General features: G+C 44.4%; 1 protein-coding gene across 1 annotated transcript; it reads left to right on the plus strand.

The window, feature by feature from the left end:
- Positions 1-9231: 9231 nt before the first annotated feature.
- Positions 9232-15300, plus strand: LOC123077510 (protein argonaute 18). The gene is made up of 21 exons (XM_044499791.1): positions 9232-10229; positions 10328-10536; positions 10622-10786; positions 10887-11020; positions 11144-11256; positions 11345-11587; positions 11737-11853; positions 11962-12069; positions 12167-12229; positions 12608-12730; positions 12815-12959; positions 13041-13162; positions 13259-13393; positions 13484-13587; positions 13678-13740; positions 13823-13886; positions 13976-14099; positions 14177-14250; positions 14341-14435; positions 14513-14544; positions 14941-15300. The coding sequence occupies exons 1-21, from the start codon at positions 9468-9470 to the stop codon at positions 15099-15101; spliced, it is 3156 nt and encodes a 1051-aa protein (XP_044355726.1). The 5' UTR covers positions 9232-9467; the 3' UTR covers positions 15102-15300.

The raw sequence follows: 15300 nt of genomic DNA on the forward strand, positions 1-15300 counted from the left end.
CAACTTGATGATATTAGTAGAGAAGTTTGCAATCTCCAATCTAAGTATGCTTTTTGCCGAAAGTTTGCTAGGAAAAATATCCGATGCACAAGCTACCCTAGTAAATCAAATGGCCGCTATACCAATCTCGTTAGAAGATAAAAATGATGATCTTAAAATGATTGGTGTCTCTTCTATTGATTCCTTGTTTAGTAAAATTAAGATTGATGAAAAAGGGACTGGAGAAGAGTCAACTTTAGCTAGAAGGCGTCCCGATAATTCGGAGGGTGAAAATCTTGTTGAGAAAATTGGTAAAAGTGGGTCTGAAGAGGTCAAGACTTTAACTAGTGATGTGCCCACTCTTTTGTGTTACAAAGACTTTAATTATGATAGTTGCTCTTTGATTGATTGTATTTCTTTGTTGAAATCCATGATAAATTCACCCCATGCTTATGAACAAAATAAAGCTTTTACTAAACATATTGTTGATGCTATGATGAAAGCTTTAGAAGAAAAGTTGGAATTAGAAGTTTCAATTCCTAGAAAATTGCATGATGAAAGGGAACCTACTATCAAAGTCAATATTAAAAATTATGAGTGTTGTGCTTTGTGTGACTTGGGTGCTAGTGTTTCTACAATTCCGAAATCTTTATGTGATGTGCTTGGTCTTACCGATATTGAATCATGTTCTTTAAATTTGCACTTGGCGGATTCTACTATTAAAAAGCCTATGGGAAGAATTAATGATGTTCTTATTCTTGCAAATAGGAATTATGTGCCCATAGATTTTATTGTTCTTCATATTGATTGCAATCCGTCTTGTCCAATTATTCTTGGTAGACCGTTTTTGCGTACTATCGGTGTCGTGATTGATATGAAAGAAGGCAATATCAAATTTCAATTTCCACTAAGGAAGGGAATGGAACACTTCCCTAGAATAAGAATTAGGCCACCATATGAATCAATCATGAGGGCATCTTATGGATCTCAAAACAAAGATGACAAAACTTAGATCCTTGCTTTATGCCTAGATAAGGGCATAAAACTATAGCGCTTGTTGGGACGCAACCCAATGAATAAAATTTATTTTTGCTATTTACTTTCTATTCTTGAGTGTTAGCACAATTATGCTATTGTTATGATTGTGTTTTTAATTAGTGTTTGTGCCAAGTAAAGCCTTTAGGATCTTTTTGGGTGATAGTTGTTTGATCTTGCTGGAAAAAACAAAAACTTTTGCGTCCAGTGTTACAATTTTAAAAATTCACAGAAGCGGCGAAAAACTCTGAAGTTGTTATAGTAGATTGATATACCAATTGCCTCTGTTGTCCCAATTTTTCAGAATTTTTGGAGTTACAAAAGTATGAGAACAATTCACATCTTTACAGACTGCTCTGTTTTTGACAGATTCTGTTTTCATTGTGTTATGTGCTTATTTTGATGATTCTATGGTTTTCTTTAAAGAGTTTTTGCCATGGAAACATTAGAATACGGTAGACATAAAGGAATAACAAAATTTGAATAAGTTTTCTACAGTACTTAAAGTAACGATCGGTTTTCTTATACTAACAGATCTCACGAAGGTTTTTGTTGAGTTTTGTGTGATTGAAGTTTTCAAGTTTGGGTTATCTTACGATGGATGAAGGAATAAGGAGTAAGAAGAGCATATCCCAAGCTATTATCCAAAGAGAGCAAGCAACTAAGCTTGGGGATGCCCCGAGTGGCATCCCCTCTTTCTTCTAACGACCATCGGTATTTTACTCGAAGCTATATTTTTATTCGTCACATACTATGTGTTTTGCTTGGAGCATCTTGTATGATATGAGTCTTTCCTTGTTTTTTTGTGTGTTTTAAGTCTTGATTCCTTGCTGGACACACCTATTTGAGAGAGCCAAAATTATGCCATGACTTGTTAGAATTTCTCTCTATGCTTCACTTAAATTTTTATGAGCTATGGATTTGCTCTAGTGCTTCACTTATATCTTTTTGAGCACGGTGTGCTTTAGTATTTTTGAAGAAATGCTCTCTTGCTTCACTTAGATTTATTTGAGAGTTAGTAATTTTTTAGAAGAAATTCTCTCTTGCTTCACTTAAATTAATCTGCGAGAAAGAAATATTATGCTCATGATCTTCACTTATATTTGTTCGAGCTTATCAAAAGCAACATATGAAAATTAGTTTCAAAGTGATAGATATCCAAGAAGGATATAATAAAAACTTTCATGAAGATCATTGGACAAAATAAACCTGATTCCTTGTAATAGTTTTGAGATTGATGATGTGATATGTGAGTCATGTTGATGAGTAATTATGCTTTAGTAAGAATATTGGTGTTAAGGTTTGTGATTCCCTATGCAAGCACGAAAGTCAATAGTCATGCAATGAAATTACATCCTACTTGTGGTGCATTATTCGGTGTTAATTATGCTTAATGCTCGCTTATGAGATTATTCGTTTCTTGGTTGGTCGCTTCTCAATCTTTCGCTAGCCTTCATTTTGCACTAAGGATGATCACTACTTGTGCATCCAAAAACCTTTAAACCAGTTTTGCCACATGAGTCCACTATATCTACCTATATGCGGTATTCTTTTGCAGTTCGAAGCAAATTTGTATGTGCCATCTCTAATTTTCAAAATAAACTTCTCTTTTGTGTGTTTGTATTGCTCGCAGAGCGGTGAGGGGTGGCTAATATTTTCCATGCTAGATGTGTTATTCTCACGATGAGTGTTTATTCAGTTGTCATTGCACGAGAGTAAGGCAAAGGTATTAGGGATGCCCAGTCCTGAAATGAAAAATGAATTTACTTTATGTTTTCAAATAATAAATTCCTTGGAAAGTGTTGGTATGGAGGGCACCAGTGGATACGGTTAGCCATGGAAAGTGAAAGTATGGTGGAAAAAGGAATAAACTTTATTTTCTGTTTGGGAACCGCCTATGATATATCTAGCATGGAAAGTGTTGGGAACTCTAAGTCGTTTTCGTTGGTGGGAAAGATACACCTTCCAAAATGTTTTTATCTCTCAATTTTCGCTTTGAGCTCTGGCACCTCTACAAATCCCTACTTTCCTCTGCGAAGGGCCTTTCTTTTACTTTATGCAATTTTTATTTTCAATTTGAGTCTCTGTCTTCTCTTATAAAAGCACCAAAACTAGGAGGCACTATGATCGTACTTGAGTACTGGGTGTAGTTAATATGCGAGTATATTTCGTGAATGGATCAATGATTGAGCATGATGGGCTAGGGATAACTTATTTTAGCGTTGATATTTTGAAAGACATGGTTGCTTGTTGGTATGCTTGAGTATCTAAATTATCATGTCAAAACTAGACTATTGCTTTGAACAATATGAAAGTTCAAATGTCCATGCTATAAAGAAAAAAATGTGATATGACATGTTAGGCAGCATTCCACATCAAAAATTCTGTTTTTATCATTTACCTACTCGAGGACGAACAGGAATTAAGCTTGGGGATGCTGATACGTCCCCAACGTATCTATAATTTTTGATTGTTCCATGCTGATATATTATCATTCTTTGATGTTTTATAATCATGTTATAGTCATTTTATATCATTTTTGGTACTAACCTATTGACATAGTGCCAATGCCAGTTGCTATTTTCTGCATGTTTTTTACATTGCAGGAAATCAATACCAAACGGGGTCCAATCGCAGTGAAACTTTTTGGAGATTTTTTTGGACCAGAAGACATCCAGTGGGCCGAAGAAGCACCTGGGGGGTGCTCCGAGGGGAGCACAACCCACCAGGGCCCAGGCACGCCCAGGTGGGTTGTGCCCACCTCGGGTGCCCCCCTGAACCGCCTCTTTACTCTATAAATACCCCAATATTCCAGAAACCCTAAGGGAGTCGATGAAAATCAATTCCAGCCACCGCCAAGTCCAGAACCACCAGATCCAATCTAGACACCATCACGGAGGGGTTCACCACTTCCATTGGTGCCTCTCCGATGATGCGTGAGTAGTTCTTTGTAGACCTTCGGGTTTGTAGTTAGTAGCTAGATGGCTTCCTCTCTCTCGTTTGATTCTCAATAAAATGGTCTCTTGGAGATCCGTATGACGTAACTCTTTTTGCAGTGTGTTTGTTAGGATCGGATGAACTTTGAGTTTGTGATCAGATCTATCTTTTTATATCCATGAAAGTTATTTGAGTTTCTTTGATCTCTTTTATGCATGATTGCTTATAGCCTCGTATTTCTTCTCCGATACTTGGGTTTTGTTTGGCCAACTTGATCTATTTATCTTGCAATGGAAAGAGGTGCTTTGTATTGGGTTCGATCTTATGGTGCTTGATCCCAATGACAAAGGGGGAACCGACACGTATGTATCGCTGCTACTAAGGATAAAATGATGGGGTATATTTCTACATAAATAGATCTTGTCTACATCATGTCATCGTTCTTATTGCATTACTCTGTTTCTCCATGAACTTAATACACTAGATGCATGCTGGATAGCGGTCGATGTCTGGAGTAATAGTAGTAGATGCAGGCAGGAGTCAGTCTACTAATCTTGGACGTGATGCCTATATAATGATCATTGTCTGGATATCGTCATGAGTATTTGAAGTTCTATCAATTGCCCAATAATAATTTGTTTACCCACTGTTTGCTATTTTTCTCGAGATAAGCCACTAGTGACACCTACGGCCTCCGGGTCTCTTTCTCATATTATTTGCCTTTGCGATCTTTTTTCCTTTGCTTTTATTTTCAGATCTATTAAACCAAAAATACAAAAATACCTTGCTGCAATTTATTCTTATTTATTTTATATGGCGTTCGATCTATCAATCTACTATAATTTATTCACGTCTGTTTGCCTATCTTGGGCGCCGGTACCCGAAAGGGATTGACAACCCCTTTTACACGTCGGGTTGCGAGTATTTGTTATTTGTGTGCAGGGGATGTTTACGTTGTGTTGCTTGGTTCTCCTACTAGTTCGATAACCTTGGTCTCATCACTGAGGGAAATACCTACCGCCATTGTGCTGCATCATCCCTTCCTCTTTGGGGAAATATCGATGTAGCTTCAAGCGGCATCAACGGGCGCGGGAGCAGGAGCCACGGCTGCCTGGCTAGCCACCCGCCTACGAAGGCGCTGATCCAAGGTTGCTCAGGGGCTTGAGGGCCTGCTGCAAGCCACTCCTCCACGGGTTGCTCCACCTCCTCAACTCCGTCTTCTTCCTAGGCCTCTGCTGCCGTAGGTGTATAAAGCCTCAATCCCGGCGGGCTCGTCCCCGGCAGGATCACCCTCGGCAGGATCATCCTCGGCAGCCTCCTCTGTGGCATGCGCCTCGCTCCTTCCGTGAGAGGAGCCTTCGTCCTCAGCCTCCTCCTCCTCCTACGCTTTCCCGGCCTTCGCTTTTGCGGCGGCCCGGAGTGCCTTGTCCTCCTCGATATGCCTCTTGATGAACGCCTCCTCCACCTTGGAGGTGCGCTTGAACATATTGGTCTCCACCCTGGTAGCCCTTTCCACCAGGCTGGAGGACCACACAAGCTCTTCGTTAAGCTCGGGTAACTGCCAGTCACCCGCAACCCCATGAGCATTGCAATCTGGCATCCATTTCAGAATCTGGTCCTGGGCGGAGTTGATGTTCAGCGGGATGACATTTGCCGGCAATTTGAACGGCCCAAGGCTGCCAAACAGTTGTTCGCACAGCCAAGCATGACCATAAACTGACAGATTGTCGGTCAGGCCGGGGTGCAATCTCATCCTGTCCGCAGCTTCTCCGTACTGCCAGGCAAACCTATCCCTCTTCTGCAATGGCGCGATGTGGCGTCGGAGGAAGTCGGCCCCCACATGCCCGATGGTCAGCCCGGCAGCCTTTAGGCGGGTAGTCCTGTTTATTGCTGGGCGGAGCCTGTCATCAGTAAGGCCAAATTCCCTCCATTCATTGCCACGCACAATGCACTCTGTATGCGCCTGGCAGAAATCTGGGGCCTCCTCGTCCTGGATCCAGCACCAGTCTGCCCTCCACTCGTCCCATCTGTCGCGCTGCTGTCCAGAGAGGTAATCCCAATTTTCCCTCGCCACCCGAGGCATCCAGCTTATATTTCCGGAGCGGTGTGCTTTGTTCTCCACCCGCGGAACGAAGTAGTGCCTGAACAGGTCTACATTGGGGGCAACTCCAACAAAAATCTCGCACAAATGGGTGAAAATCGCCATGCACGCCATTGCATTCGGCGTGAAGTCCAGGAGGTGGAATCCATAGATCATCATCATCGTTCCAAAGAAATCCGAAAAGGGAGGACAGATGCCGCAGATGAAGTATGCGCAAAATAATTGGTACGAATTCGGCGGATCCTCTTTCCCCTCCGCCAGAACCTTGGGTGCGCCATGCCCCTTGGGAACCTCCCTTCCTCACAGATATCCATACCTTGCTACCAATGCGTCACCGTCCAGATTCGACGGGAAGAAGACCACGTCTCCCCTCTGCTTCTTTTCCATCTCTGTCACTCTCTTCTTGCTCCCTTCCGCGGCCACCTCCTTCACGGTGGTCGCCCACTTCCCCTTGGGGGTGGCGATTTTCTTCCCCATCTCTCAAACTACGGCGGGGATGGGGATCAGAGGCGAATGTGGGCGAGAACGGTCACTTGGCTTGCGGAAAAAGATGGTGGAGGGGCGAGGCGAACGATGAATGAGCAGTGCCTCTTCGCATTTTTCTTTTTAAGGGAAAAGACGTGAGGGAGGGTGCGACTCTTCAAAAAGTTACGTTTTTACATTAACTGCTACAGTCCCACGCCCCGCGGTAATTACGCGAAGTGGACGTTGGTCGACCAATCATCATGGCAAACCGTTGCACCCGTAGCATTCTCTCGCCACATGTCCATGCACTGCTTGGGGCCTAACCCAACGTGCCCAGCGACATGTATGGCTCAGGCCCGGGGGCTTCTGTCGGGGTACACAAATAGGGGTATGTGTTTCCCCTGACTTGTGCACGGACAGCAAACCTCTGGTCTGGCAACACTCAACATACAAGGCAGGGCCAAGCTGAAGAGATAAGCTCTTTGAAGAAGCAAAGGGTAGATCAAGAAGATCAAGTCAAGCCAAAGGAGCAAGATAACACTAAGGAAAACCCTCCCTTGTCGGGCAGGCGAGCCTGACAGGGTCGAGGTTGCCCCGAAGACAAGTCTCAGGACTGCCCCGACAAGCTTCCCGGGGACGCCAAGAGCGGATTACCCTACCAAGGGTCCACCGCTCCACCTCACAGCAACACAAGTCACATATCAAAGCGCTGTCTAGCCCCGAAGTGACTAAGTGGTTGTTATTTGGCACGTGGCAGTCATTTCCGAATGAAATCACCTCCAAATGACACCCGTCCAGGAACGTGTCACGCAGGGAGGCGAGAAGGTGGCCGAAAGGCACAACAAGGCTTGCTGGGCTATGCTACGATGTGACACTAAGCGGTGCATTTAATGAGCCTTGTCCTGTCTGCAGAGTTAGGTATGGTAGCACTGTTTGCTATCTAATCAGTATGCAATGACTGATTTGCCATTGTGGTTACCCCTTAACCTATAAAAGGAGGGCCGTGGCAATCTTAGAAAGGATTCGGATCCATGTATACTCATACGCGTGTAGCTGCTCTCGCCCCAAGGCGACCTTGCCGGGCAAGAGCGTTGCATCTCCACACGGTCCCCTCATCAATCCACCAAAGCAGGAGTAGGGTTTTACGCCTCGCGGCGGTCCGAACCTGGGTAAAAATTGCCTGTGTGATCGCTGCCGTGCTGCTCTACGCCCTCCGCTCTTCGTGCAATGTGCTCTTCCCCCCTGCCAAACCACAAGGGGCCGATGGCCCCATAAGTGGCCGTGTTTTCCCACGACAATGATCAAAAGTATTTGGATAACAACATTCATGTTGTTTTATAGATTGCATATGACATGAGAGTTCATTTGCATAAAGAACCATTTGAATAGGAGCACTACAACTCAAGTTGTAGTGAAATGAAGTTTGAATTCAACATGTCAAAATTATATGAATTTTGGGTTAACACAATATGAACAACAAGTATATAACATAAGTGTTCAAGTGCAAAAGGAATAATAGAAAAGGTGTCATGGTTTACAAGTAATGATCAAATGAAGATTTGGACCCAAAGTTGTGAGAGAGTGTGGAAGAAGGAAAAAAACTACCGAAGAAAATAAAGATGAAGGGATTGATGAAACTAAATATTTTGGATTTCCTTATTGTGATTTTGTTTGACCAAGGCACTATTGACATGCCCAATTATGACATAGTGATCCTAGGGAGTACCAAATTTAAATCACCTCCACAAGTGAATCAAGATCATATCACCGCACACAAGATTTAGAAAAGTGGAGAATGTAAGAAGCTAAACAGTCAACGGAAAAAGGGAAGGAAAAATTTCAAACGGATCTAACGACGCGACAGCGTCGACCTGCGGAAGCTGCGATCGGTCGCCCGATTGCGATGATTTTCCCTTGTGTTGTGATGTTTTGTTGTAAGTAATCGTGTGTGTGTGTGTGTGCACGTGCGCAATGCATGGCTATATTAGGTAGGATTTTTTTGCAAGAGATATACTAGGTAGGATATTAATTGCCTTCATATTTGGTAGAATATTAATTACCCGTTGATATTTTGATAAAATATTACTGTAAATGTGTGTTGATATTCAGTATAATATTAATTGTGGGATAGATTGCTAACCTTAAAATATGATTAGTGCTAAACATAGGAGGAACATTGGCCGTTGGTTAGGCTTCATCGACGGTGCAGATGGCTCGGATCTCCGCCCTTCGTGCTTTCATATCACAGGAAAGTAATAATAGATTTTCTTAGAAGTTGTAGATAATGTGGAATGTTGAAAATCTGGACCTGGTGTAGGCGAGTGTGTCCATCCATATCCTTGCTAGGCTATGCTTGATCATGCTGTTTTAACTGGTTTCATGTTTAGCCTGAGATGACAGCCGTTTCCCAGTTTCTTTTAGCCCAATGTTCAAGTTTCGGTTTCTCAAATGGAAATCGATCAAATAGGCCCGTTGTCAAACACAAATCTCCTTCCTGGCCATAAGTGCACCAGCTAAAAAATCTTCATCAATCCTAAGAATTTACCGTGAACATCTACCTAAAGATTTGTTTCCCTACCAATCAAAACCTTCCATTTACGTGGATTTCCAATCAAAACCTCCCATTTACCCCCGGATACGATACGATCTCCGTCATTTATGGGGTATATACAGCGAAACGGCAGCACGCGAGAATTAATAATCGCTTCGGAATTCGACGCGAATTTCTCTCTGGCTTATCCTCTCCCCGGCCATTACTGCGCCAGATTACGTGCCATCATTAACCGCCGATTCGATTTTCTCCCGGAAATCTACATAAAGATTCGTTCGGTTTCTTTCTTCCTCACCAATCCACGAGGCAGGGTGAGAGAGAGAGAGCGAGAGAGGCGGTTGGCGCACGCCTGTGGGTCGCTCCGCTTCGCTTCCAGTTCGTGCGCTTCGTGAGGGGGAGATGGCGAGCCGAGGGGGCCGCGGCGGCGGCCGGGCGAATCCAGACGCTGCTCAGGCCGGGTACGGCGGCCGCGGCGGCGCTGGTCGTGGGCGCGGTGATGGTGGTGGCCGTGGCCGCGGGTACTACCAAGGAGATGGGGGCGGTGATGGTGGCGGCCGTGGCCGTGGTTACTACCAAGGAGATGGTGGCGGGGGTCGTGGGTACTACCAGGGTGGCGGTGATGGCGGCGGGAGAGGGCGTGGGTACTACCAGGGAGAGGGCGATGTCGACCGTGGGTACTACCAGGGAGGCGGTGATGGCGGCGGCGGAAGAGGGCGTGGGTACCAAGGGGGCGGCGATGGCGGTGGCCGCGGCCGAGGACGCGGCTACCAAGGCTACCAAGGCGGCGGCGATGGTGGAGGCCGCGGCCGTGGCTACGAAGGGCCTGGCGATGGCGGACGCGGCCGAGGCCGTGGCTATCAGCAGGGCGGCAACTACGGCGGTGGCCGAGGTGGCAACAACTACGGCGGCCGCGGCGGCAGAGGAGGAGGAGGCCAGAACCAGCCCGACCCCCTCGCTCTCCAAGTCGCGGGGCCTCCCCTCTCCGAGCGTTACCACACAGAGGCGGCCCAGCTCCGGGAGAAGTTCCAGGCGATGGCCATGAGCCGTGCCGAGCCGATGTTCCCGGGGCGCCCCGGGTTTGGCAGAACCGGGCAGGTGTGCATGGTGAGGGCCAACCACTTCTTCGTCGGCCTCGTGGACAAGGGCCTGCACCAGTACGACGTACGTTCCCCTCGATCACCACTACTTTCTTCTCAGGTTTGCACTGCTCAGTGCTCACTGACGTGGCCATATTTTGTGCGCTTATTTCTTGATTTCAGGTGGCCATGTCGCCGGAGCCGACAATTACGGGCGTTTTCCGAGCTGTCATGTCCACTCTTGTGAAGGAGCACCAGAGCACCACTCTCGGCGGTCGCCTCCCAGCTTACGACGGCCGCAAGAGCCTGTACACCGCCGGCGAGCTGCCGTTTAAAACCAAGGAGTTCGAGGTCACCTTGCCTGACAAAAACCCAGGTCCACCTGGGCAAAGGTAAACCCAGTCAGTCAGTCAGTGTGCCGCATGACATGACAAGATGAGCAGATCAGGTACCACATGACATGTTGTATGTTTGCAGGAGGGAGAGGAAGTTCAAGGTGACCATCAAGCACGCCACCCTGGTCAGCCTGCAGCAGCTGCAGATGCTCATGTCCGGGATCCCCACGGACATACCGGCGCAGGCGCTGCAGGTGCTCGACATTGTGTTGCGTGACATCGTGCTCAATGAACGGGACGACATGGGGTAACAATTTATCTATGCCCTTTGCCTTGTTAGTCGTCATCGATCATTTTGCATGATCTTCTGATTCGGGATTGGGACTTGTTGTCACTGTTCGCCTTAGGTTCGTCCCGGTAGGCCGGTCTTTCTTCTCGCGGACCATTGAGGATCCCATCCAGTTAGGCCAGGGCATCGAAGGATGGAATGGGTTCTACCAGAGCATCAGACCTACTCAAAGTGGATTGTCCCTCAACATTGGTCAGTGACATGTATTCCTTGCATTCTGTTTCCACTTACCTGCGACATGTTGTGCCAGGATGCATGAATGATGGGAAAATATGCGTACTTGCCAATAAATGTACTGTGAATTTTGGATTGCAGACATGTCTTCGACTGCTTTTGTTGGAGGTGGGTCGCTGATTGATTTCATCAAGGAGATTCTTAACAGGAAAGATCTCTCTCGCGGCTTTCAAAATGAATTTGATTATGTGAAGGTATGCATATTTTCTGTATCAAATGTATCGCGGCCAAGTTGCTGCTGTGGTTGTATATGGTAGGTCATGGTTGTGCATTCCGCTGCAGATTAAGAAGGCCCTCAGGGGTCTGAGGGTTGAGGTCACCCACCGAGGACAGATGCGCAGGAAATACCGCATTGCTGGCTTGACAAAGGATTCTGCAAGAGAATTGAGGTTCCAATTATCGACCGGCGAAACCAAGACTGTGAGGGACTACTTTCGAGAAACCTACAAGCTGCAGCTGCGTTACGATTTTCTCCGATGCCTGCAAGTTGGTACAGAGCAGAAACCCAACTATCTACCAATAGAGGTTTGTGCAGAAATGGATTTAATCTTCTCAACATACTTCCATATGTTCTACACCAATCACTTTCATATGTTCTGAACTTCTGATGCAACTTTCTTTTTGCATTGTATGTAGCATATGTTCTGATAAATACACTTGCGATTGCTCTTCAGGTCTGCAATATAGTTCCCGGACAGCGGTACCAAAAGAAGCTGGATGATGGCCAGGTTTCTAAAATGATGTCTATAGCCTGCCAGCATCCAGCTGGGCGTGAGACCTCCATTCGCAAGGTGATTTCTTCTGCTGTCTTTTCTGCATGTTAACTTTTGTCAGATGAAAGAGTCTAGCAAAATTCGTTTTGAACCTTTCACTGATCCTGTCTTTCCTTTTTCTCTTAGTCTGTTCTGGAGAACAAATATAACAGCGCCAAACGTGCAAATGAGTTTGGTATAGAAGTTGACAGCAACCCAACTTCTGTTCAGGCTAGAGTTCTGCCTGCTCCAAAGGTAACCAACCCCACTTCCAATATTTGCAGGGTTCTTCTTTGACATCTTGTACTACTACTTCTCTGATAAGCTCGTGTTTGATTTTTTCTTGTTGTAGCTGAGGTACCATGGTTGTGCGTCTCTCTACCCAGAAAATGGGGCGTGGAACATGAGAGGCAAGGTAAACTATGACAAACTTGAACATTCTTTATACACTAGTGACAGCATTTTTCTAATAGTACAAGTGCACAACTAATAATTGTTTGCATGTTTGAATGTGTAATCGAGGTGAGCACCTTATTTTGGTCAGGTACTTTAGGACAGCTTTTTTTAATTCAATTTTCCAGTGGCGCTAGTTTTTCAGTTATACTTTTTATAGAAGCTTTGTTCTTCAAACTTCAAAAAATAATGGTAGCGGTTTGTTTTTTAGTTGTATTATTCTCCTGTTTATATCTAGTACACTGTACACCTTGCTGCCATCCTAAAAATTTATTGATTTCTCCTGGTTCTCTGTGGAAAGTACTGAAAGCATGGTTGGTAAATTCCCTTTGACGTGCAGAAAGTCGTAAATGGTGCCAAGGTTGGTATTTGGGCATGTGTAAACTTTTGCAATGAATTGACTGAGGATCAAGTTTGTATCTTCTGCGGCAAATTGAGTGAAATGTCCTCCACAACTGGAGTGGTAAATTTTCCTGACTATCCCTTCTAATTGTGTTGTGGCCCAAATTTTCTTCCAGTGATAAGTCTTTTTCCATTTGATTTACAGAACTTCAACGGTGCAAAGCTTAAGATATTCCATGCTCGTTCAGATCAAGTTGAAGCCAAACTCCGTGAAGTACGTCAGCAAGCGGGGAATATGAAGATTGACCTCGTACTTGCTATATTGCCAAATAAAAATGGCAGCCTGTATGGTAATGTGTCTTGTCGTAGATTTGATTCCTTTGCAGATGTCATCATGACATATCCCATGCCTGATGTCATTTGTTCCACAGGTGATATTAAAAGGATCTGTGAAACAGACATTGGTCTGATGTCTCAGTGTTGTCTACTTAAAAATGTCGAGAAATCAAGTCCTCAGTTTCTTGCGAATGTTGCTCTTAAGATCAATGCCAAGGTAAACTCAATTTCAATTGTAAAACTTAGTTTGTTGTCAAAAATATATATAACAAAGCTTTTTATTCCTCTTTGAAATCATTTGCCGTCTTCACAGTGTGGGGGGAGGAATTCGGTATTTGCTGATATACCAGTAAGCTTACCAGTTGTTTGGAAACAGCCAACGATTATCTTCGGTGCAGATGTTACTCATCCTAGTGCTCTAGATGATACTGCCCCATCCATTGCTTCTGTAAGATTTATTTTCTTCAATCAATGGACATCATATACAATAGTTTATTTTCTTCACATTTTTGCGATTTGTGATGGGGTTTCCATTTAGGTTGTTGCCTCCCAAGACTGGCCTGAGGTGACCAAGTATCATGGTGATGTTCATGCACAAGGTCACCGCGTAGAGCTCATTGAAGCCCTTGAGGGCATCGTAAAGTAAGTTTTTTCATGAGGTGCACCTAGATTTAAAATATGCATACCACACAAGGCAGTTGGTTACTCTTCTTTTCTTTCCTTTTCTTTCAGGAAGCTGCTACTTTCGTTTGAAAAGCAATCCAAACAGAGGCCGAAGCAGCTGATATTCTATAGGTTCATAGTTCCCGCTTGTTTTGATTGGTGTTCTTTTGATCATCATTCCAAAACCCTTACACTGGTTTCATTTCATTGCTAGGGATGGCGTAAGTGAGGGTCAGTTCAGAAAGGTTCTGGAGGATGAGATCCCCCTGATAGAAAAGGTGTTGCTACCAATTTAATGAACAGCAATGCTTGGTGTCATTTGGCCTATTAGTAACATATAATTCATTAACATAACTCCTTGTTTCAGGCATGGAAGGCTTTATACAATGAGAAGCCGTCAATTACCTTCATAGTGGTGCAGAAGAGGCACCATACAAGACTGTTCCCAAGTGATGGCAAATATCAGGACAACAGTGGAAATGTTATGCCAGGTTATTTCACAAATCGCATCAGCAAAATGTCTGATTTCTACGAAATGTGTTTCTCACATGTTGCTGTCAAATTGCAGGCACAGTTGTTGATAGGCAGATCTGCCACCCAACAGAGTTTGATTTCTTCCTCTGTAGCCATGCTGGGATCAAGGTAATATTAACGCAGCATTCATCACATTTAGTAGTTTCTTCTTGATGGTATTGGTATCATCTTAACAAATTGTGAACTTATCGAACGCAGGGAACAAGCCGTCCTGCACATTACCACGTGCTGCGAGATGACAACAACTTCAGTGCTGATGACCTGCAGTCTCTTACAAACAACCTATGCTACACGTAAGGGTGCTCTTACCCGTGATATTGTATGTTTTGCATGTTTTTTTCTGTTCAATAATGTGACGTGCTCTTCTCAGGTATGCAAGCTGCACTCGCTCGGTGTCGACTGGTATGGCACTCTTCCCTCCCAGCTCAGTGTTTTAAATCCCATCCTATCAGTGTTTTAAATCCCATCCTGTAGACGCTTTATGAACATAATTCCATGGTGTCTTGTGCAGGGAACATTGATTCCATATTTGTTTAGACACAGATAAACTGTGAATTTAAAACAAAACGACAAAACATACACGAGTTTGGACCATGATTGAATGTGATATTAGAGTTCTACTGTCTCAGATATGGGTTACATTATTGTCTGTGTAGTTACTACTATCATCTTATAGTTTGGACCACGATCGAATGTGAAATTAGAGTTCTACTGTGTCAGATATGGGTTACTTTGTGTAGTTACTACTATCATCTTATGCTCAATTTGACTTAACATGTTTCGCTTGTATTTTGGCAGCTCCTCCTGCATATTACGCTCATAAGCTTGCGTTCCGTGCGCGATTCTACCTAGGCCAAGTCCCAGACATGGCGTCGGAGATAAGCGCCGGCAGTGCACCTCCTCCATTGATGCTTCCTGAGATAAAAGATGAGCTCAAAAGCCACATGTTCTACTGCTAGTCCATACACACATGGATGAAGCCTGAAGCCTGGAGAACTCTAAGATTTTATTTCAAGTATACATGGCAACCTGAAGATTTTTTTGTTTCTGTTGGTTTGATGAACATGGGACCATCTCTTGTGTCTTTAATATTTCCAGAGAATGATTGGTTTATGACTTTATGCAAGGGTATGAATGGAAAGTTTATGTGTTCTGCTA

This window comes from Triticum aestivum, chromosome 3D (assembly GCF_018294505.1).
Source record: "Triticum aestivum cultivar Chinese Spring chromosome 3D, IWGSC CS RefSeq v2.1, whole genome shotgun sequence".
Taxonomy (NCBI): Eukaryota; Viridiplantae; Streptophyta; class Magnoliopsida; order Poales; family Poaceae; genus Triticum; species Triticum aestivum.

Coding starts and splice junctions, on each gene's coding strand:
- LOC123077510 (XM_044499791.1), top strand. CDS start 9,468: ATGGCGAGCCGAGGGGGCCGCGGCGGCGGCCGGGCGAATCCAGACGCT. Junction 10,787..10,886: donor AATGAACGGGACGACATGGG/GTAACAATTTAT, acceptor TGTTCGCCTTAG/GTTCGTCCCGGTAGGCCGGT. Junction 13,588..13,677: donor GCCCTTGAGGGCATCGTAAA/GTAAGTTTTTTC, acceptor CTTTTCTTTCAG/GAAGCTGCTACTTTCGTTTG.